Genomic DNA, 24,736 nt, shown 5'->3' with positions numbered 1-24,736 from the left:
GACAGTTGCCAAGATAGGCAGATGTCCATCTGAGTCTTGTTCACAAATCACTCCAATCAAGCAACAAGGCATGAATGCACACCCCCACATTAAATAGATATGGACTTTGCTAATGAAGTAATATTTTTATCAAATGCTGCTGAGTCCACAGTACTTCAGCTTGAGGTCTGGAAACCATGATAAGAATTATACTTTCATTGACTTTTTTTCCCTTTTCTGATTAGATCATCTTACCCCTGGCCATTAAAGAGAAGGAATCTTTAAAAATAACTGCAACAAGCTTTGGCCAAATAGCTTAGTTGGTTAGAGCATTGTCCTCTTATGTCAAGGTTGCAGGGGCGATCCCGGTCAGAGCATATACAGGAGTCTTCTAATGAGTGTAGGGTGAGTGGAGCAACAAGTCAGTGTTTCTCTGTCTCTCTCTCTTCTCTTTCTCTCCAATTTTTTAAATTATTTTTTTAAATAATTGCAACAAAAAATGTTTTCCTTAGGCTCCTATATTCGAGTTGTGTTTTGTTGGCACTAAATTTAGGAGTTGGGCTGTGGTACTAACTAGTTGCATCATCTTGGGTACGTTGCTTAGCCTTTTGAAGCCTCGGTTGTCTTGTTAAACAAAGGTGTTGGTCCTGGCTTAGATGGTCTGTAAGATCCCTTCCAGTTGGCCAGCCTGTGACATTTCTGCCACGGCAAGCTACCCAGGTGTGTGTACAATCTAATGCCTGCCTCCTTAGAAGCGTTTTTTCTTTCGTTGTTTAAGCCAGCAGCAAGCACTAATTATGGCGACTCTAAATAGAAAAGCTGGGAAGCACTTCACATATGCTTGTAAACAGTGAACGAAATAATGTACGTTTAGAATCCTGTGAGATGATCCTTTATGTTCCTGAGAACCTTGCAATTCCATAATTATGAAACTACCACAATAGTGTATAATTATCAACATGTATCCGTTCATCAAGCTTCTGACTTTTGAGGTTAATATGATTACTTCTTGGACCTTTTCATGTTTTCTTCCTTTTCATCACCATGCTAACAGTTGGTGTTCTTTGGGGAGGCATTTTCCCCCCAAAGAAGTAAGTTATCACTCACCAAGAGTTACTATATCCACAATAGAAGTAAGCAAACAATAAAGTCACTTTGAGATGCTGATGCTGTGTCAATAGCTAAACGTCTTTACCAACTTGGTGACTCAGTGCTGCACAAAACAGCCCTGAAAACACACCTCGTATTGTTGCCTTTGTAAAACTGCCATGGGCTGCTGGAGTGTATTTGACTTCCTGTTCCTTTGCTCTTGATAGACGAACTCTCCTCAATAACACAGTGAAGAGAAAACCCCTAGCCTCAGCCTCCTACATATGCTGCAATCCCAAATTGACTGTCATTTCCCTGTCCCACATTCCAGCCTCCTTTCAGGAACAATGCCCATGATGATGTTTAGATCAGGATATGCAACTCATGATTTCTTCTACCAAAGTCAGTGGGAGAAACAACAGCGTTGCACATTATTTGATATTTAGGCTCGGTTTAACCTTCCTATACCTCATTTTCTGTGACACAGAACACTGCCTTCTCTTCTCACAGGGCTACCTTTTTTGTACTGTGAGATACATTATAATTACTACTAGAGGCCCAGTGCACAAAATTCATGCACAGGCAGGGTCCCTAGGCCTGGCCAGCGATCAAGGCTGATCAGGGCCTTCTGGATGCTGGCTGGGGCCTTCTTTCATTCCGCGCCGCCCCCTGGTGGTCAGCGCACATCATAGCAAGCGATTGAACTCCCAGTCAAACTCCCTAGGAGATACTTTGCATATTAGCCTTTTATATATATAGACTAGAGGCCTGGTGCACAAAAATTTGTGCACTCGGGGGCAGCCCTCAGCCCGGCCTGTGCCCTCTCGCAGTCTGGGACCCCTCGGGAGATAACGACCTGCTGGCTTAGGCCTGCTCCCGGGTGGCAGAGGGCAGGCCCAATCCCTAGGTGCAGCCCATGGTCGGGCTCAGAGCAGGGCCGACTGGGGAGTTGGGGCGCCTTCCCCTGTCATGCACAGAGCAGGGCAGATTGGGAGGTTGCGATGCCACCCTCAGTCACGCTCAGGGTAGGGCCGATTGGGGGGTTGGGGCACCGCCCCCTGTCACACTGAAGGCAGGGTCGATGGGGAGGTTGCGGCACCACCCCCTGTCACACACAGAGCAGGGCCGATCAGGTGGTTGGGGCACCGCCACTCTCACACTCAGGGCAGGGCCAATGGGGAGGTTATGGCTCTACCCCATCACACACAGAGCAGGGTCCATGGGGGGGCGGGGGGGGGCGGTTGGGGTGCCGCACCCTGTCACAGAGCAGGGCTGATCAGGGGTTTGAGGTGCCGCACCCTGTCATACACAGAGCCGCAGGGCGATCAGGGGGTTGGGGAGCTCCCCACTATCAGGCACAGATCAGGGCTGATCAGGGGGTTGGGGCACCTTCCCCTGTCACGAACAGAGCAGGGCAGATAGGGAGGTTGTGGCCCCACCCCCTGTCACACACAGAGCCACAGGGCGATCAGGGGGTTTGGGCGCTGCCCCTTTTCACGCTGATCCCGGTGCTGGGAGGCCTCTCAGCTCCGCTGATCCCTGTGCTGGGAGGCATATTACCCTTTTACTATATAGGATAGAGGCCTGGTGCATGGGTGGGGCTGGCTGGTTTGCCCTGAAGGGTGTCCTGGATCAAGGTGGGGGTCCCCACTGGGGTGCCTGGCCAGCCTGGATTAGGGAATGATGGCTGTTTGCACCTGGTCACACACCCTTCAGGGTGGGGGTCCCCACTGGGGTGCCTGGCCAGTCTGGGTAAGGGGCTGAGGGCTGTTTGCAGGCTGGGACTGAAGCTCCCAACTGCTCCTTTTTTTCTTTTTTTTTTTTATTCTGGGCCAGCTTTAGCTCTGGCTCCAGCTCTGAGGCTTGTGCTGCTGCAAGAAGGTATCTGGTTTGTTTCGGTTCTATAATTGAAACCCTGTATAACTCCAGCTCTGAAATCCTGGCCTCGCTGAAAGCAGGCTTCTGGGGTTTTGTTTAGCTTCTATATTTGTTACAATGTTTCTTTCTTTCTTTTTTTTAATATATTTTTTATTGATTTTTCACAGAGAGGAAGGGAGAGAGATAGAAAGTTAGAAACATCGATGAGAGAGAAACATCGATCAGCTGCCTCCTGCACATCCCCCACTGGGGATGTGCCCGCAACCCAGGCACATGCCCCTGACTGGAATCGAACCCGGGACCCTTCAGTCCGCAGGCTGACGCTCTATCCACTGAGCCAAACCGGTTTCGGCTGTTACAATGTTTCTTAAACTGCAGGCTCAGAGGCCTGCAGTGGCAGGCGGGGAACGTTGGTTTCCTCCGTCACTGAAGCAAGCAAGCCTCATGTTAGTTTCAAGCTGCCTGGCTGCCGGCCGCCATCTTGGCTGGCAGTTAATTTGCATATCTTGCTGATTAGCCAGTGGGAAGGGTAGCGGTCGTACGCCAATTACCATGTTTCTCTTTTATTAGATAGGATAAGGAAGAACCTTACGTGCTCAGCCCCTCCCTGTGTGGTCAAGAATACAGACGTTCGGTGCTTCCCTGCTGTTTATTTTATGTTTCCACGCAAGATCTCGGCAATGTTTACTGGGAACCTGAATCCCTAGGCCTCGCACATTTTATCTTTATCTCTACCATCTAGCCCTGATTATTTGACATCTTCACTACAATAATTCTTTTTTTGATCAACAAGTGGCCTGAGTGAACCCCCCTCCCCAGCCTCATGTTTCCATCCTGCACCCCATTTCGGTTTCAGCTACACCAAACCACTTATTCTTCTCCAAGCCTCCACATATTCACCTTCACACCCCTGCCCTGTGCACTCCTTTATAAAGTTCATCCTAATAATCTCTAGAAGTAATTCCTTACAAAGGAGATTTGGCAGGCACTACATGTTTTGGAACCTGCCAAGCCAGGATGGTTTAAGGTGGCTTTTAAAGACTTTACATATGCCATTTATACCACAGATACAGCAGTAGCATTTACCTGGCTCTCTTAGCTGTAAAACAATCTCAGCCATGCTGATTACATTGGACATGCAACAAAGGTAATTTATTCATCATACACAAAATTTCCTGTTAATGGAAATCAGAATTTTAAGTGCTGATTGAAAGGAGAGCTAAGCCCTGGCCAGTGTGGTACAATTGGGTGGACGTCGTCCTATGCACCAAAGGACTGGTTTGATTCCCAGTCAGGGCACATGCCCAGGTTGGGGGGTGGGGGCAAGGAGGGCGGGGATATACAGGAGGCAGCTGATAAATGTTCCATTCTCACATTGAGGTTTCTCTCTCTCTCTCTCTTTCCCTCTCTCTCTCTCTCTCTCTCTCTCTCTCTCTCCCTCCCTCCCTCCCTCCCCCCCCACCTCCCTCCACCTCCCTCTCTCTTCCTCTTTCTATCTCTCTAAAACAAAACAAACAAAAACAGTTTAAAAAAAGAAACTCGTGCACTGCTGGTGGAAATGCAGACTGGTGCAGCCACTATGGAAGACAGTATGGAATTTCCTCAAAAAACTAAAAATGGAACTCCCATTTGACCCTGTGATCCCACTTCTAGGAATATATCCCAAGAAACCAGAAACACCAATCAGAAAGGATATATGCACCCATATGTTCATAGCAGCACAATTCACCATAGCTAAGATCTGGAAACAGCCTAAGTGCCCATCAGCAGATGAATGGATTAGAAAACTGTGGTACATCTACACGATGGAATACTATGCTGCTGTAAAAAAGAAGGAACTCTTACCATTTGCAACAGCATGGATGGAACTGGAGAGCATTATGTTAAGTGAAATAAGCCAGTCAATGAAGGAAAAATACCACATGATCTCACTCATTCATGGATAATAAAGACTATTATAAAGTTATGAACAAAAATAGATACAGAGGCAGAGCTGCCTCAGACTGTCAAACTGCAGCGGGAAGTCCGGGGAGGGGAGGGGGGCCAAAATAGGGGGGGGGGGGTAAGAGATCAACCAAAGGACTTATATGCATGCATATAAGCATAGCCAATGGACACAAAACACTGGGGGGTAGGGGAGGCCAGGGGATTGTCAAGGGCGGGGGAAAAGAGGAGACATATGTAATACCCTTTGTAATACTTTAAGCAATAAAAAATAAATCAAATAAAATAAAAAAAGAAAAGAAAGTTGATATATCAGGACACAATTATCAACCACACCAAACTTAAGAGTACTTTTTAATGTTGTATTTCCTAATTATTGTTAGTTTTGCAGGTGTCTAATAATTAACTTAGTCATAGAATATTAACCTATTTCTTTTTGCCTTCACCACTCCCATTCTATTTCATATTTTGCACATTTGGGAGGCTTACATCTGTTTAACATTAATCTAGATTTGGGTGACTTTTATTAAGAATACCTTATAAAGTAGGGGCTCAGCTGAATCTCTTCCCTGGGAGGATGTGATTTGTTGAAAGAACCAAGAAGTCTGAAGAGATCTTCACATTTCTCTAATTTATAGATTTGTCTCCCAGCTTAAAATGGCAGTTGCCTCTTCTCCAAGTTCCAGAAATGATTACCACTGACCATCTGGATCTGCCCCAAACTCAAGACTGTAGACTTTCTGCATGTGCACATACACCCCCCCCCCCCCCACACACACACACACACACATCACACACATCACACACATCACACACATCACAAACTTAAAATGAATGTCAGCCTGAGACACCCATGGGCTTTCCAACCTCATAATTAAATCCACTGACAATTTTCTCTTCTAGCTCACTTGCAAAATAAATGCTTCAAAGAGGGTTAACTTTGCTCTCTCCATGTCTGTGTCCAGTGTGTATACAGTGATGAGGGTGGTGTGGAGAGGAAATATGGGTGTGCCTTGAAATACATACTACAATTTTGAGTTTTCTTAGCTTGCTCATAATTAATTCAGAAACCAAAGTTTGAGGGATCCATGAAGGGCTGAGAAGGGGTGGATGTTCTTGTGCTAATGAAACATAGCTGCATTTAAATATTGTCTTCCTGTTAGCAAATGGAAGGAAATAGACCATTGACTGGAATTCTCTCACTCATTGTTTCCACTGTTCTCCCCAGTCCATCCTCTTTTCCAATGCTCTAACTCTACCTACTTTCTTTGGGGAAATTAAGTGTGGTATTTTTTAGACATGCTGATCCGTATGCCTCTCAAAGCATTCATTTTGTTCTGCATGGATGAGGTGCTGGCTTTCCGGTAGCTCTGGCCCCAGTACCTCCTCATGTCCTCTTCCAAGAGGGAGGCGTGCCATTGGGACCCTCCAGGCAACGGAACACTGCTTCTGTCCACCAGAGTCTTCATTGTTTTGTTCACTGTGGCATCAGCGCCAGTCCTTTTTCACCTTGGAATTTGAGGGGATGAAGAAATCTAATTTCTTCAGGAAATCTTTGAAGGGGAAAAGTTTCTAGTAGGCTGATAGATTAATCTCCTAGCTACATGGGTGTGTATGTGGACACAGCAACCTTTCGGTTTCATATACTGACCACAGATGGGACCACCTATTTGGCCTGAAGAAACCGTGTTCCAAGTGGCCCGGGGGGTGAGGGGGTTATGGGGGAGGTTATCTATCTCTCTTCTCTCTGAATGTCTTTTTTCTTGTCCTTAAATGGCATATTCTCTAGGGATTTGTCTCATATCTCTGTAAGTGGTGGCCAACTCTCCTTTTTTTCTCAGGGAGGAAGATGAGTACTCAGAACTTCGATCAGAACTCAGCCAGAGTCAACAAGAGGTCAACGAGGACTCTCGAAGCATGGACCAAGACCAGACCTCTGTCTCCATCCCCGAAAACCAGTCCACCATGGTCACTGCCGACATGGGTGAGTCTGCCTGCTACAAAGCCAGAGCCTGGTTTCTGTAATAGGGATTTATAGAAACGTGAGGCAGCCTGGCTTAAAATTTAATTAAGTTAATTAAGGAGTTTGGTGAGTAGATAAAGGCATATCCATTTCAGTCCCTTACATACTACTTTGTTGGTCAAAATGGAACTGAAGAGTTGAATCACTTTCTGTCCTGATGTTTGTGATTCAAACATACGTCACCTCTATTTGAAAATTCTGGCAGGAGAAAACCAGAGTTCTCCAAGTTGCAATAACAATTAGGATGGAAGGAATAGAAAGGCAAGAATGGGTGGTGACACATTGCAGTGGAAGAGCCAAAAGCAACTGTTGGGTAGGGAGGATCCAAAATGACTCTAACATGTTGATCCTGAGTGACTCAGAGAATGATCAGATTCCTCAGAAGTTTGATTGAGAAATGAGTTGGGAAATCGATATATTATGTTTGAGGTTGTAGAGAAATGTTCATATGGAAATATCTGGTACTATGTGATTGTATGGTGTGTTTTTAAACTGCAGGTCATGACCCATTAGTGGGTCTTGGAATTATATGAAAAATAAATTATTTTTAAATGAAATAAAATGGGGGGGGGGATAGAATGACAGTATTGTTTCATGAAAATTATTTGTTACCTGTGTTTATGTAGTAAGTTGCCATATGAAATGTTCCAAGTGTTGGTTGCAGTCAAAATGTTGCAAAACCACTGGACTATTTGGAGATGCCTAACTGGCTCTTTGGAGAGATTGAGGTTGAGGATAAAGGCTTTGAAGCTATGAAGTAAACAGATCCCTTTGGTCAAAAGGGTGGAGAGTCAAAAGAGGGAGGAGACCCATATCTTAGGAAATGTTCACATGTAGGGGAGAGGTGGGAGAAGAACCAAGAAAAAGAGGAGTAAGTGTAGTGCAGTGTTCACAGAACTTAAAATTTCATTGAAGAGAGAGACTTGAATCTAATATTACACACGTGTTTAATTGCAAGCATATAAAAGTACTACAACATTAAAGAACATGGTACCATGAGAATGTATCAAAGGTATTTGATTAAGTTTAGGATTTTCAGGATACCTTCCTCCGGGAAGTGACATTTGAATGAGATCTGGAAGATAAGTAGGAATTAAGCAGATGAAAGAGAAGATGGCATTCAGGGGGCGGGGACAGATGCATTCCAGGAGGTGAAAAAAGGATGTTCATGTTTGAAGGGCACAGGGGTGTGAGACGGAGGCTGGAGAGGCTGGCAGGAGCCAGACCAGCGAGATCTTGTAGACTGTGTTAGAGTTTGATCCTTATTCAAAGATCCACAAAAACCAATGGAAAGATTTTAATCATGGGAGGGGGGGAGGGAAAAAGAAGATCAGATTTGCATTTTGAATGTGTCACTCTGAACTGAGGAGAAAGAATCAGTGGATCAAGAGTGAATGGGGGAGGCCAACTAGGAAGCTATTGAGAAAGTGTTAAGTGGGCAGAATTGTTGCTCAGAATTAGGGTGATGGCATGTGAGATGTAGAAATGCAAATGGGTATAGAAAAGGTATAAAATGGCACGATCTGGCCAAAGGATTGGGAACAGAGGGTAAAGGAGGTATGTATGTGGCAGTGCCCCATGCATACATGTCTGGATTATACAGTGGGTGAACGGTGGGGCCAGACACCAATAAGGGAGCATAGAAGAAAAGACTGGGTGGTTTTGCTTTCAATTTTGTTTTGTTTTGTTTTGTTTGGGGGCAGGGTAGGGTGGGTAGAGATCATGTGTTTTGTTAGGGCATAAATTGAAGGCGCCTGGAGATAACCTAGGTGGAGATGTTTGGGAAGGCAGGTGGCAGTTAGATATACTTAAGAAGCCAGGAGGAGAGGTGTGGGCTGAAGGGAAGCAGCTAGGAGACATCAGGCTATTTACAGACAGTTACTGAGGCGACGAGAATCTATGTGAGGAGTGAAAAGTGCTGATGGAGGAGTGCAGAGCGCCCGCAACTAAGCCTTGGGGCACCGGCTGACGAGGAGGCTCAGCGGGAGCTCATTGGCAGGGATGGGCTCTCCTCGTTTCGGTCTGGGTTTAACTGCACCTCCTTCAAAAGCATCTCATGAGCAAGTCCCTGTGCTGACTGTCGCTGCCCCATCTGATTCCTGTATCACATTGCCATGTTAAATAATGTATTTGTATTTCTTTGCTTGACTGACTCTCCCACTAACCTCCCCTGGGCAAAAGCGCGTTTGTTTTATCTACTAGTGTATCTCCAGAGCCCCACCACAGGGCCTGGCACTTGGTATATGTAGAGATACTTCTTTAAGTGAACAACTGAAGCAGTCAACCAAGTATCAAGCTGTCAGTCAGGCAAAGCTATACGGAGGAAATGAGGAGAGTGGTGTCCGGAAGCCGGTGGGACAGAGAAGGCTCCAATAAGGAAGAAGGGGTTAGCAGGCTGGGTTGCTGCTAAAGCCAAATGAGACCGATTGAGCTACATCAGAGCCATTGAGAGCTGATACCAATTGAGCCAGACAGAAATGGGTTGAGGAGCGGGGATACCTCTCCAGACCTGAGGTCTTGGCTTCAGGCTTAAACTGTCTCCCTCAAACCTAAACCCAGACCCTGGCCCCACCCATGGGCCCAAGTCCTCCATGCTAAGTTATACCAGCTCATAATCTCTAACCCTAGTGGCCCCCCCACTCTGGACTCTGTCTTCCAGCCTTAGGCAGACAGACAAGTGCAAGCAGCCAAAAAGTTCCCAATTACTAGGGAAGTTCCTACATTCCATAATGTTATTCTATGAAATTAAATGGCCCATTCCAACAAAGTTTCTTAATCAAATAAGGTTGGGAAATGGAAGAATGAAGCCACTTACATGGGCTGGGCATCTGTACGATGGGACTTCTCGAGGTCCTGACATGAGAGAGCATCTGTCCCTCCTTCCCCTCATTAAAAAAATATATGTTCATTACGGCTGGTTCCTTCCTGGGAGAAGGAACCCTGTCTGCCCAGTGCCTGTATATGTTCTCTGTCCACAACAGGGGGCATTTATTCATTCAGGAAATCATGGGGAACTGTGCTAGGGGCTGGGGATATAAGACAGACTCTGCCATCAGGTGGCTGTACTCCCATGCTCCAATTCCTCACACCCAGAGTGACATCCCGACTTCTTACCATGACCTACAGGGCCCCCAGAACCTGGGTATCCCCAGGTTCTTTAATGAGGGGAAGGAGAGACAGATGCTCTCTCATGTCAGGACTCTGAGAAGTCCCATCGTAATGATGCCCAGCCCATGTAAATGGGTTTATTCTCCATTTCCCAACCTTATTTGATTAAGAAACTTTGTTGGAATGGGTCATTTATTCAGTTTCAAACCTCATTCTCCCTAGTATCCCTGTTTTTCTTTTAGCCTCTGACCTCACTGACCCTCAAACCTGACCAGCCTCCCTCACTTGGTGCTGCCTGATGTCACGTGTCTGCATTGACTTCATTCCGTATCACCGGCCTTTCTCAGCCTCTCCTGCTAGACTGCAGGCTCCCTGTGGGCAGCTGTCCTGTTGACCAATGAAACAGTGCCGGCACATAGTAGGCAGCCACAGATTTGAGTAACAGTGAATGCCATCTTGGAGCTCATGATTCTTTGGGGGATGTAGACAGGGAAGCAGAGAATGAACAGCAGTGCGGTAAGAACCACAACAGAAGGTGAACAGGGCCCCTAGTGACTCCCTGGGATGGGAGCACTGGAGGACGAGTAGCACTTAATGGACATTCAAACTGAGGGTGAAGTGGGGGCAATGCAAGCAAAGAGCAGGAGGCAGAGGAGAGGGCTGTGGGCACAGGGCCCACCCCTGCCAGGTCCCCAAGGAGGGAAGGCCCCGGGGACAGCAAGGAGGCCCATTAAGGCTGCAGCAGAGCGCAATGCCTGCGTGTTCATCGGGGCTGGACGTTTGCCTCCTCTTACTCCTCTGCCATTTTCCACTTAAATTGCTTCAATCGGGAAAAAAGCTTCCATATATAAACACCATTATAGGAAATCATTAAAAAGCAGCCATTTCATTATGGTTGCTGTATCTGCAAACATGCGTTAGCAGCCCGGAGGTTTCCTTGAGCTGGATTTTATGTGCAGTTTGCTTTGGTATCTGTGCTCATCTCCACTGAAGACTAAGTCAAACCTATTCCCTTCACTGAAAAAGCACTTTTCTTTTGTTTTCAAACCACACCCATCGGAGCTAAGGCCGCCCCTTCAGTAAACTGGCTCCTAGGCACTGCCCCCAGGGCCTGGGGGCAGAGCAGGGGGTGGGGTAGGGGGTGGTAAGCCAGCAATTTAGAAAGTGTTTTGACTTCCCTGAGCAATCATGTAAAGGACAAAGGTCCCAGTAAGGCCACAGTGCATCGTAGAATACATTGCATTACCTCTATTCAAACCTGGTGGCACAATTATTTGGAAAATAAAGGTAATTAAATGCACAAAAACAGCGGTAGGAATTGCTGGGGGATTTTTATTTTCTTAATTTGACCAGGAGTTCTCATTAAAAGAGAAGTTGGCTATAACAGCTAGCATGCTTTGCTCACTCGCGTTGTGCCAAGCATTTACATGCATCCTCAAAGTTGGAGGATGGGAGGCCTTGTAACACTCCTGATTTATAAAGTCGGGATAACAGAGTGCAGAGGGGTAAGCCACTTACCCAAGGCCGTACAGCTAAGCAGTTGTTTCTGCTGTGTTTTTGCAGATGGCTTTGCTTTGACACGCCTCTCCTTAAACAGCGAGCCGTGCCCATGGCTGGTGTGCTGCGCTGGCTGCAGCCCTTTGAGGTCTAGCGCTGAGGGGGAATTTAGGGAGCAGCTGTGTGATCACAGCACCTGGCTAATAGCAGGCTGTTTGTTGTTAATCGAGGTTTTGCGGATCTCCATCCTAGAAACAACACTTTTACACCAGATGATTCTGGGTGTCGCAATAGAGCAGGGCACAGATGTGGGCATATGGCGCATTGCATCATGGGTGTTAGCACGTGTGCGGTGTCCTCGCTAGCAGGCTGTTTTCCCAACTTCGTCAATGGGACAGCAGAGCTTGTCAGGAGCAGTTGTTTGTGAAACTAACAAAATCCCTGATCCGGGGGTCTTTGCGCACAGCCGGTGGTGGGTTCTGCTCCAATATTTTGAGATCTCTGCTGGGTTTAGGTGAGAAATGACTTTTCTGGAATCTAGCAATGCTGAACTCTTTATACCCGTAGGGATGAAAGGAAGCTTGCTTGCTGGTGTGATCATTCAGATAGAGATTTCCTCCTTATGAGTAGTTTTTGGAGGACAACCAAGGAAGAATTTACACATGAAACCTGGTTCTTTGGCACGGCTCTGACTATGAAATATGTTTAACGTTAAAGCCAGATTTTTCCTGGCTTTAATGGCGATGAGGCTTAATGGCTTCAGGAAAAAATGTTCCAAAGTGTCAAGCAGCCACTCCCAGTGGGGAGAAGGGAAAGACAGCCTTGCCTCCTCCAACACACGCTTTCTGCAGACGTGGAGAGAGCGTTTACAAAGGCAAGGCCGCCTGTCTGGAGAAAACTCCATCTTCCTTACAATGAGGTGGCAAGGTGGTCAGTCATCCCCCAGCAACAAATTTTTAAAAAAATATATTTTATTGATTTTTTCCGGAGAGGAAGGGAGGGATAGCTAGAAACATCGATGAGAGAGAAACATCGATCAGTCGCCTCCTGCACAACCCCCACTGGGGATGTGCCCACAACCAAGGCACATGCCCTTGACCGGAATCAAACCTGGGACCCTTCAGTCTGCAGGCCGACACTCTATCCACTGAGCCAAACCGGTTAGGGCGCCCAGCAACGAATTTTTAAATGAGAATCAGATGGTTTGTAATCTGATTCTGGAACTTTGAGGAACCAGCACACAGGTTGCAAAGGTGATACGGGACTGAAAATCACACCCCGGCTCATTGATGTAACGGGCCAGGCCCTCTGTGGCCTGTTTTCTCCTTACTTTGACGAGGCAGCTTACTTTCTCCCAGGGGCTCGGCAGGGCTGGTTCCCTTGAGACCAAACCCAGGGGAGTCCTAGCAATTTCGGACACCGGCTCATGGGAGGCTCTCTGCGTGCTTCCTCCCAGGGCTCTGAGCCGGATCCAGTAAGGCTGCCTGCACGTGGTCACGGGGCCGAGCGACTGAGGAGCCCGCCTAAGATCATTCCAGAGCTTCCCGTGGAACGTAACCAAACTCGAGAGCGGGAAAGGTCATTGTTCCCCTTCACCTTGTGTTTCTGCGGAATATCTCCCTCGAATTCGACTGTTTAATAATTTTCAGTCCCCAAAAGAGACCTGGGGTGTAAGAGAAATGGAAAGGCGTTTGTTCAAGATGGGCTCCCATAATTGGCACTCATGACCTCCTTTTCTAAGATACGACAAGCAGTCTTTATTTTCCAAACAGACTGTCCTCTCAGGTTGGATTACTTTCTGGTTGTTTGAAACTCCACGTAAGTTTCCTAAAAAGGGGTGTTGGCTTCTGAGACGAGCCTCTGAAAGCCAGGTTAGCCTGGGGCCTCACTCATGTCACTGACATCCCAGCCACCGAGGGGAGCGTGGTGTCAGTGAGGAAGATGTTACAGGCGCATTTGGTGCCAGAAGCACACCTCCTCCTCCTGTGCTCCATGGTGTGTGCTCTCGGGGGCGGGAGGGAGGCTGCCTGGAAAGGGGCTGGGAGTTGAGATGGGAGATGCAGACCCTGAGAGGCGCATTCGGCCCAGAGGTTAGAGAGCTTCGGGAGAACGGTCAGCGGTGAGGCCGAGACCCGGAAGGGGCGACGTCAGGAGGCGCAGTGAGGGGGCTGCGGTTCCCCTCTAAATGTGCCTCTGTTTCCTCAGGATAACTTCTCAGAGGCACAGGTACGGAATGATCTTTAAGGCTCTCCAGAGCTTGCCAAATTGCACCCTTCCGTGCCTACAAAGGTTTCCTCATATCCTTACAGCTGTGCCAGTTCGGGTGATTAGGAGGCAAATAACTAAAATGATTATGTGTGAACTTGAACTTTTCTACATATGTGTCGTTGGAGCCTTGCTCTGTGGAAGCCACTGCCAGGACTTCTACACGGCAAAGGCCGGGGTGGGCGGGTGGGGCTGGGAGTTCTGTGGGGCGCTGGGGCAGCTTAGAGCCTGGAGTTCTGAAGACATAGCCAGCAGCGGGGGTTCTCGTGGCTGAAGGACAGTTTTCCGGCAGTTGATGCTAGCTTATCTTTCTTACGCCTTCACTATACTTAAGACCAAGTTTAGTGTCGTAGAGAGATAAACAGTCAAAACTGCACAGTGACAGCAGCAAAAATGAAAACAAATCTCAGACCCATACGATCTGGCTGAAATAGAAGTCTTGAAAATGCAACCTCGTTTTCTTTGGGAAAGAAACAGAATAGGTTCTTCTTCCCGGTGAGGTTGGAGCCTGGTGGGGGCCTGGCGCGGTGGCAGCTCACTCTTTTTGGCACCATCACCCTGTCCCCAGCCTGTGTGCTCGGGAATGTTTGGGTGTGGCCTGGCGCTTTCAGGAGACATTCCTGTTCTCATAACTGCACTGAGGAGTTGATCGTCATAGTGGTCCCTGAGTTAAACTAGACTTGAGCATATTCTTGCCTTGAATGTTGAGGTATTTGTTTTCTCCTCAACTTTTTATTTTTTAAAAACTTCAAGCTTACATAAAAGATCAAACGAACCCCCCAAATCCTTTGCCTAGATTCACCAGTTGTTAACATTTTACCACATATGATTGTGCACAACACTCAGAAATTCTTTTTCAAAACCATTTGAAAGTAAGTTGCACAATTCACAAATGGAAATGTATAATATTTTCCCAGCAACAGGATAATATGTGCCAATATTCATAATCTTTTGACCCATTTATTTCATGTCTAGGAATTTAAGGGAAATATGTCTGTGATATGCCAAAAAAATGATGATATTTCCAAAGAATGAAATTTTAGTAGTCATAAAATTAATAATTTAAGAAATATTTGTGAAAAAAAAACCCAAACATATTATGTAGAGCATGATCTATGTATTTATGGAAAAGGATGTAGAAAATAAAATTCTAAGAGCTTAAAATGAGGTTGAAGGATTATGGATCATTTTTAGTTGCTTCTTTGAACTTTTCTGCTTAGAATTTTATTTAGAATGAACATTCATTTTCTATAATAAGTAAAAGCCCTTTAATAAAGTTCTTAGAAAAGTTTCTTTCCCCTTTATCTCTCTCTCCCCGTATTCCGCTCCATCCTCACCTCTCCTAGAGCTGAGGGCCTGACTCTACTCTTCCTCAGTACCACCCTCCTTCCCCGCCCCCTGTCCCATTCCTCTTTAGAATCCCTACCCACTTATGCCTTCCTCTCTTTTTTCTTCCAGTTTTATTGCGATATAATTGACATACAACACTGAAGTTTAAGGTGTACAGCATAATTATAAAATGGTTACCACAATGAATTTAGTTAACATCCATCACCTAAAAAAAAAGACACAACACACAGTAAGGTGCAGGAGGGTCATGTGTCAGTTTGTTCACTGTTGGTGATGTTGAGGTGTTTTTAAACTATGCCGACATCGTTCTTACTCTCTTGTCTTCGGTAGACACAGACGCTTGTACATCACGCAGGGTAACCTCAGTGGATACTCCCTCCTTTCCTCGTAGACCTTCTCGTCGTCTTGTGTTCAGACCTGGAAGTCAACTATTCTATCATTTTCTGTGTTGTTTTGCTTTTTTCTCGCTGGAGTGAGGGAGGGCCTGGCTGCACGCAGAGGAGAGAGGACTGCTGAAAGGAAAGCACCAGTCTTCCTGGTTAAGCCTTAGAGCCACAACGGGCTCGGAGCTGTTCCATCCCTAGGACATCAGACCTGCTTCCTAGCAGAACGTCGGTGTTGAAGCTGAAAGCGTCTGCAGCTCTCTCCCCCACTTGCCATGCTCTGTAAGGCATGACGTGTGCCCAGGCAGAACAGAGGTGGGGGCGCGTGTTGGTCCTCAGAAGGCAGTGGGGGTCACGGTTACGGCTTGATCTGCTGCTCCCCACAGAGGTCAGGCGTGAGGACCATTCACAGCAGGCCCCCAGCCACTTCCCTTTCTCAGACCGGCTGAGTGCCCTGTGCCTAGTACCTCTAACTTCAGGGGAAGGGCCTCCGCCTTGAGGATCCACCTTCATTGAAAGCTTTTTAGCAGGGTGTGGTATGCCCCATGGTATGTTTTAGATTCCATGGCACTTGGTCAGGGGAAAGAAGGAGACCGGCCCGCCGGTGTGTGCGTCAGTGAGCGAGAGAGCTGGCGAGGCTTAGCTTTCATAGCCACGTGCATTTCCGAAGTGACCTGGGTCTCCCCTCAAACGGCAACAGGAATGCCCAAGGCTCTGGGTTCTCCAGACGAATGTAACCTGAGCTGTCTTTTCTGCAGCTGCTGCAGAAGTCTAGCTGGGAAAAGTTACCTTTAGGAAGGACAGCAGGGGCAGGCCTGGGAGGTGGGCAGTGGGCCATGGGCGCTGTGGCCATGCTGCAGATTGTTGTGTGCCGAGTGGGGCCCAATGTGGCCAGACCTTCTAATTTTACAAGAATAGTCATAACTTCTAATGGTTTTTAAATGCTGGCAATTAATTTAAAAATTGTTTAAAAAACAAAAAAGGCTGTGCCAGCCATCAAACCCTGCCCTCCACACGAAACATCTTTGCTGCAGGTGGCTCATTTGCATCCTTTGGTCAAAGGGAGATGTCCATTCCATTTATTCTTCTGTGCGCTCTCTTTCATCTTTGCAGCCAATTAGACAATTGGGAGGCAGAATGCCAAGACTGTCAGCTTAGTCCTTCCCAGGACTCCCTTTGCATTGTACTTCAATGGTCGACAGCTTAATTTTAATTGAAGGCGTGTATAAGAAGAAAGCCTTTGAAATCTGCATATGTGTGAAACTGGCTGAGGAGACTGGCCATCGCATCGCTTCATGCCACACATGAAGTCCACGTACCCGAATTCTTGCAGCAGCTATTGCTGAGAACACATAGTCTCCCTTGTGAAGCTGGAACGCTTCCTCCTCCCTGACAGGAGATCATTCATTGTTGCTCTGGCTGCCAGGACGCTTGTGTGATGGTTAAGCAGAGTAGTCAGCCCAACAGCTGTTCACTTTTATTGGCTTCCTCAGCCTCTCCCTGGCCCTAATCACTGTGTTTCCCCTTTTGTTTGCTCTACGCACCCTCACATTCTTCTGTGGGGAGATAGGAGGAACCTCCGTTGGGAGAATGTGTATTCGATACAGATGGCCTCCCCTTTGTCTCCTGGACAGGGAGCCGAGCCGTTCGTTACCTTTCTTGCCTAAAGCACAGCACAGCCAGGGGTCTGCTCAGCGTTCCAGGGCAGGTGTGCAGTTCAGTGGCGATACGTGCGTTCACAGAATTGTGCACCCATCCCTATTATCCGTTTCTAGAACTGTCTCATCCTCCCAAACAAACTCTGTGTCCATTAAGCCACATTGCCCCACTCCCCCAGCCCCTGGGACCTCTATTCTACTTTCTGCCTCTGAATCTGCCTACCCCAAGAACCTCGTGTAAGTGGGATCACACAGTGTGTGTCCTTTTGTGACGGGCTTGTTTCACTTAGGCCAGTGTGTTTAAGGTCCATCCATGTTGCAGGCTGTCTGAATTGCCTTCCTTGGGAAGGCTGAGTAATGTCCCATGGCGTGCATATGCCACATTCTGTTTGTCCATCCGTCGATGAGCATTTGAGTTCTTTCCACCTTTTTGGCTATTGTAAATACTGCTGCTATAAACAAGGGTGTACACATATCTTTTTCACTTCTACTTTCCATTCTTTTGGGTATATACTCAGAAATGGGATTGCTACATAATATGGGAGTTCTATTTTTAATTTCTGAGTAACTGCCATACTGTTTTTCACAGCGGTTGCACCATTTTATATTCCCACCAGCAGGGCACAGGGTTCTAACTTCTCCACAGCCCTGCCAACACTTGTTGTTTTCTGTTGTTGTTCGTATATAGTGTCCATCCTGAGGAGTGGGGTGATAACTCATTACGATTTTGATTTATACATGAGACACCTTTTGTTCATCCTAGAACCCACTTAGTCCCTTGTCTCAGCCTCTATTGCTCTTCTGATTCCGTAACATACACCTCTGACCTTTTGTACAGTCCCCAACTGCCTCAGCCTTTAGTGTTGGCAGGGGCCAGAGTGTTCCGGGGGCTGTAGGCCACGGGAAGGAACTGAGCGTTTGTTCTAAGTCTGTGTTTAGAAGAATACGCCACAGACTCTGAAAGAGCATCCGACCTCGTGTTGAGCAGCGCTGGTGCTGGGGTGACGTGGTGAGTGATTGGGGCTGTGTGACCACAGTCAGGGGACCCAGAAAACTCGCTCCTGCAGCTTATCCACTTTGTCCTCCTGTGAGGGCCCAGACAGGGAACAGTGACCAGGGCAGCCACGTGTCCTAATTATAAGCTCATCGAGGGCAAGGGCTGGGTCTTACACAGTTTCCATGTTTTAAAATGCCTAGTGTCTCTGCTAACTCTGGGGGGTTTTGTCTTGTTTCTTCAGTAATAGTATGATATCTTTTTTTGCGGACACTCTTTCTGGAGCCAGTGTTTGTCTGAATGGCTGAGCAGGAAGGTAGGCCAGACGGCTTATGAGGCCCCACCAGCCCCTCTGACACTTCTTTGTTCTTATTAAAGAACCTCAAGTTGGGCTGCCCTCAGGTGAAAGGCGAGAGGATCAGCTTGGCGTGGCTAAGTAGAAAAGGACTGAAGTCTGCAACCCCTTAGTAAAGGTTTTACATTGCCTCCAAGTCTCAGGATGCCCGCAGGCTGGGATTCGGCTGCCCAGAGTTAAACTTTGAAATTTCAAGCTCTATTGCCATTTCATTTTACTAGGATGGGTTTTTCATGGTGAACGAAATGAAGAGCATTCGCTGCCCACCTGCCTGCTTCACTCATTCTGCCCACGTTCACTCTCAGATAACTGCAGTGACCTGAACTCGGAGCTGCAGCGGGTGCTGACGGGGCTGGAGAACGTCGTCTGCTGCAGGAAGAAGAGCAGCTGCAGCCTGTCCGTGGCCGAGGTGGACAGGCACATCGAGCAGCTCACCACGGCCAGCGAGCACTGCGACTTGGCTATTAAGGTAAACCCTCCCCACCCTCTGTGTGGCTCTTGGCGGATCATAGGGGGGAAATGATCAGATCCCTCTCTTTTGAAGTGTGGTTTTCTCAAATACCTGTGAGGAATGAGTGTTTCTGAGAAAGCCATACTCATAGATTGGGCCCCCAGATAGAAGCCGGAGCCCTATACATTTTTGTTGGGCTGAATTGCACTAGAAAAAGTCATTATGTCAGCAGTCAGGATCACTGACTTCGCAGCAAAAATGACAATTTGCTTGGAAACTCTTAGACTGCTAGTATTGAACCACCTCATTTTAGTATGGTTCATCATGTAGCCCAAAGATTAACTTGGAAGTTTTATTAACGCTTTATGGCCTCTAGAATATTATTTCAGGAGTTAATCAATTCACGGTGCTAATAAGAGGGAAGTTCCAGGCCTCAGTGAGTCCTGGATCCTGAGCACTGGGTCTCAGCCACGCCTTCCACATCCATTCATCTTACCTCCAAAGGAGAATGAAAAGAGAGGAATTTGCTCCATCTGCACAGACTCATCATGAACAATGGGAACGTCAAGTCTTGTTGATACTGGGCCTCTGGGGTCTTTATATTACTTCACCCTAGCTTAGTGCCCTAGGCATAGTGATTGATTCTGAAAAGTCAGAGAGGGGCCAATGGAAAGGGAAAATGTGATGTGTTACTTGGGGGGAAAAAATGTCTTAGCACTCTAGGCCCAAGCGCTATCAACAGAAACCCTGGATGTTACAAAAGAGCTGTGGTATCTCAAGGTGAACCGTGATTCATATTTATAACACAGCTGGTTTTCCATCTTTATTCATCTCAATTATTAATATATCAGTGATGTGGTTTGGAGAAGCAACCACTGTTGTTTCTTTGTCTGGAGTCTCCCAGGCCCTATATTTAATTTTAATGTCAACTTGGGTCCTAGCCCCAGCCTCAGCTTTGAGAGGGAAGGAGAAGACAAGGACTTCTGCCAGCCAGCAAGGGACAGAGCAGGCCTCAGATTTGAGAGGAAGGACGATGCACGACACAGGGGAAGTGGCAGTGCGATGGGGAAACCAGTGTGAGCAGCCACGAGTGACCTCCCCTTTCGTTGTTGTTGTTTTGTTTTGTTTTCGAGACCCGTTCCTCATCACCTCTCTTCACCGCCTTCTACTCCGACCTAGGAATCCTCCCTCCTCTCTCATGTCATTTGGCTGCTGCTTCCTTTTCCAAACGACAAGAAATGTGAATGAATGGTTTCTGAAAGCCACCAGAATGAGCTCTTCCTTTTTTTTCCAGTTTTCTGCACGTTCTTTCTCCATTAATACTGTGTTTTAAATGGATTATTTAAAAACTCTCCAAGTGCTATTAAGATTCTGCTCTTCTTAGTTCACAGCTGTCTTATTCGTTAATTAAATCCCTGCTGCCTTAGAAACCTCCACAATGAGCTTCCTCGCTTCCGTGTCACAGGTTTATTTTCGGCCTGGGCATCTTGAGACTGAGCCTCACTCACACCCTCTCAGTTCTGCTGTGACACTAGAGCTGGGGACGGCAATGTGGCCTCTCGTTGCCAGGTTGGAACAGGGGAGGCCTGTAATTCAGGAAACCGCAAGTTAGATTTTGTGTGCAGTTGGCAACTTCACATTTGCATTGTCGGGATCACTAACTGGCTTGCTGTCTGCTGGTGCGTAGTCACCAGCTCTGGAACGTGGACGAAGGAGATAAACATTGTGGACAGTTAGTGCCAGGGAGGGACTGTGTTCTTCTTACTCCGGGGACAGCTGGGTAGCACAGACTAGGACCCAAGCAAGCAACAGAATCTGGTTTGAGAATAGGGAGAGGATGATTTGGGGGTGTCACTGATCATGATGACCCTTGACAGTGAGGAGGCTGTAGAACCCGCTCCTCCGGGACACTCGCTCCGTCCAGCATGTTTTCTTCCCCTCCGCTTTCTCCCAGCCACTCACCTGGCTTGTTTTTGTGGCTGTATTTTCTAGACAGTCGAGGAGATCGAGGGGGTACTCGGCCGGGATCTGTATCCCAACCTGGCTGAGGAGCGGTCTCGCTGGGAGAAGGAGCTGGCTGGGCTGAGGGAAGAGAATGAGAGCCTGACCGCCATGCTGTGCAGCAAAGAGGAGGAGCTGAACAGGACCAAGGCCACCATGAACGCCATCCGGGAGGAGCGGGACCGGCTCCGGAGGAGGGTGAGCATGCCGAGTCCACGGGCCCGGCCTCTTCCCGAGGGTGTGGGCCAGAGAAGCCAGCGTGCGGAGCCCAGGGCAGCCCCGGGAATTCTGGGGCGTTTATAGCCTTTGGAATCGCCGTCCCTTTCTGGTTATGAAGTCAGTTTTTCTTTTTTTAAGAGATTCTTGAAAGGAAAATCATTTAAAAGTGCTGAGGTGTGGCGAACAGATTTAAACAAAAAAAACCACTATTCTCCAGAATTGCAAATCTAAGTGGATGGTAAACTTATATCAGTGATTCTCAACCCATTCTCCCGGGTGTGCACGTCTGCTCCCAGCTACATTAAAATGTTCTTCTTTTAAGTTAACTAATACTATTTTATAATTTGCAAAAATATATAGACCAGTGGTTCTCAACCTTAGCTGCACATTAGAATCACCTGGGAATCTTTTTAAAATCCTGATTTCTGGGCCTCATCCTCCAGAAATTCTGTTTCTTTGTTGCTAATGTTGTGGCCCCACCCCATAACAAAGAAACAGAATTTCCAGAGGATGAGGCCCAGAAATCAGGATTTTACAGAGTCCCAGGTGATCCTAATGTGCAGCCAAGGTTGAGAACCACTGATACAGACTTTTCCCCTTTGCAGTCTTTTCTAACATGCTTTAAATTTATAGCAGGTGCTCTCACTTATCAGTGAATCTAATGACAAATGTCAACTCTTTTAGTGCAGACTTATTAAGGTTAAAATAATCATATGTATGTGTAGCTGTGTCTATATGTGTGTTTTGTGTATGTGTATATATGTTAAGTATGTGTGTGTAATTCCTGGTGTTCACCCCCATGAACCCGTGGCTCTATGGCCTGAAGCAGTTTGCAAGTCACTCAGTGTAGGAAATATATCCATTACTAAAGACGCTGATGTTTTAGGATAGAAATGTTTGGCAGAATTGTAAAAAGCACTCAGTTTTCCGAAGATGGAGGGGTTTTTTTCCTCAGGAACCCACAAATACTTCTTTGTGTGGCTGTGAATTTGATCTGTGAATCGACTGGCAGTGAAGCAAGGAATTCTTCAATCAGAAGCAATTCCCTCTGAACTCCACTTTGAATTACGAGACCCCTTTCTCTCTCAATCTTGGCGATAGTAGAAGTTTGCTTTCTAGTTTTGCTCTAACTGGAAATTTTGCACACAGATTAAGTTGAATTAGAGAGGGGGGAAAAGACATCTAGTAATTGTTCTCTCTCTCCCCCTGACTTCTAAAGAACATCTTGGAAATACCTTGTTCTTCCAAAAGGTCAGCATGTATAACTCATTCTGTTTTTAATCCACGTGTACGTTTGAGTGTGGAAGAAATTACTATTTGTGAATGTTATCAGCTCTTTTCCTCACTTGTGGCTAATGTTATAATTAAAAGGCCAGCATCCCTGCCGCTCAGATCTGAACATCATTTTGTCTGAACTCATGTGCATAATAAGCTTGTTTCCAGTACCCAGCTGTATCAGATGCCGTTCTTCATCCTTGCATCAGCAGGTGTAAATCACCCCCGTCAGCAAAGACTTTATCTGGGCCAGCTGATGACATTTCCTCCGTGCGAAGGCCCCCACCACCTGTAATTTCCTGGGCTGAGCTCCCTGATGATCATGACTAATGCCCTAATTAGGTGTGCTTGCTCTTAGCATGTGCATTCTGATGGTGCATGTTTTGTGAAGGAAATGTTGGTCCTGGGTGTAATTACATATTGTGGTTTAGAATAAATTCCCTCCTCTAACTTGAGTTACTGAAGCACAAGAGAGCCCTGGATTGTGACCAGCAAAAGATAAAAAGCCAGTCCCCTTCTTCAAGTATTTTCTCCAACTCTGGAGGTTAGTCCTCAGAACTGCATCGTTTGGATGCTCTGTGCCAGGCCTGGAGCCTGACCACCTCAGGTCACAGCCTGACCTACCACGTCACCATGAGTCTGTGACGCGTTACCTAACTTCTCTGGGCCGTGGGGATAATGCTAATACCCAACGCAGGGAAATTAGTCAATACTCATAATGCGCTTAACCTCGCTTCCGATCATACTTAAACGGTCATTTAAGTTTTGCAGTGACTGTGTGGTGTTTTTCGTATTTTTCTGTCTTTTAATATGGTTTTATATTAAATGTATATAATTTATATTTCAGTTGCCTCCAAATAAAAATGTGTTGAGGAACTTGTACCTTTTCCTCCACTGGGAATGCCCTCAGGAATTTGTATACATACCCATGGATTGGATCTATTTCCTTTTATTTCAAGACAGTTGTGGGCCTCATAGAATTTGCTTAGATGCCTTTGAATGCCAGTTTACTAGCCTTCAATGCTGGACGACTTCCACTCACCACCACTCATTATGTTTCATTTCCCCGAGGAGGAATCTGTTTCTTGTGGTGGGTTGTCTTCTGTTCTTCATCATGTGCAGCTCTGTGGAGCGTCTGAGGTATGCTTTCATTGCCCTCCTTGCGATACCACATGGTACGTGGCTGGCTTGCCTTTGCTGCCTTTATGGCACCTCCCAATGCACAGTTCATCAAAGCTGCCTGAAAAGCAGTTGGGGTCACTTTTTTTTTTCACTACCCACATTGATTGTATAGAATTTGAACTGACCAGATCAATAGGATTGGTGCTTGCCCCCTGACTGTAATTAAACAAAGTGCTCTCAGTAGATTTTCTGAGCTTGTTCAAGATTTAATTAAATTAGATCTTTAATGTTAGTTAACAGATAGGGCTACTTGGCAGAGCAGACAGCAGGCAATTATTATTATTGGTCCCAGCTCATTATTAAATGAGATAATCATTTATATCTGCATGCTCTGTACTATACCCATTCATTTCCTCACACTTAAAGAAACAGACTTAATTTAGGTGAGGTGGAATTAATTACTCTAGAAAGGAAGCACTTTGCTGCCTTTGTTTATTCATTTCATAAATGTGATTGGTCGTCTCCTCTGTGCCAGCAGAGGGGTTACAGGGGCGAATAGGACAGAGTCCCCGGCTTGAAGGGTTTTGGGGAGACAGGCAAGTAAACAGCTCATTACGATGGTGTGTGTCCCGTGGCCGGGACAGTGAACACAGAGGGTGCCCTGGAGCTTGTTGGAAGGACCTGTGGTGGCAGGGCCAGCTTCCCCACACTATTTGCATTTCTTGCCTGATCGTTTAGGTCACCTGCCATGTCCCAGATGATCAGTGCTTTCCCCAGAGAGTTTGGTAAAGCAAACTGGATGTGACCACAGGCTTATGTGACCATTGAATGATAGACTTGAATCCAAAGTGGGCCGTACAAGTTCTTTCTGAGATTTTATACAAATTCTTCATAAAGTTCTGCAAGTTCGTGGCGTAAGGTGGTGGGAGCAGAGTTTATTCCTTGCATCCTGCGCCCTTCCTGGGTATTTTCAATATGTCTGGGAAGGAATTCCATCACCTCTCCTGGGCTGCCTTCACCCTTGGGGTCTGGCTTCTGTTTGGCCTCTCTGGTCATCACCACAGTAAACTCAGGAGACTAGAAGACACACGGTTTTGAATCCAATAGAAGTCGCCCTAATCTGAAGTTTCCCTCTTTCAATGTTG

General features: G+C 46.7%; 1 protein-coding gene across 2 annotated transcripts in view; it reads left to right on the top strand.

Moving 5' to 3' along the window:
• MCC (MCC regulator of WNT signaling pathway) overlaps nt 1-24,736 on the top strand; it is a gene marked incomplete at both ends in the record, with an annotated part of 360,779 nt that overhangs the window by 283,605 nt on the left and 52,438 nt on the right. The window contains 3 exons of one of the 2 annotated variants that reach the window (XM_081088810.1): nt 6,732-6,874; nt 18,829-18,992; nt 20,967-21,173. In XM_081088810.1, coding sequence (XP_080944936.1) covers nt 6,732-6,874; nt 18,829-18,992; nt 20,967-21,173 — 514 coding nt within the window. Of the gene's footprint in view, nt 1-6,731; nt 6,875-18,744; nt 18,993-20,966; nt 21,174-24,736 lie in introns of both variants that reach the window. The other variant, XM_081088811.1, reaches the window with a different exon arrangement.

This window comes from Myotis nattereri, assembly GCF_964212035.1.
Source record: "Myotis nattereri genome assembly, chromosome: 4".
Taxonomy (NCBI): Eukaryota; Metazoa; Chordata; class Mammalia; order Chiroptera; family Vespertilionidae; genus Myotis; species Myotis nattereri.
Note: the sequence above shows the minus strand (reverse complement) of the source record. Positions and strands in the feature narration are given on the sequence as shown.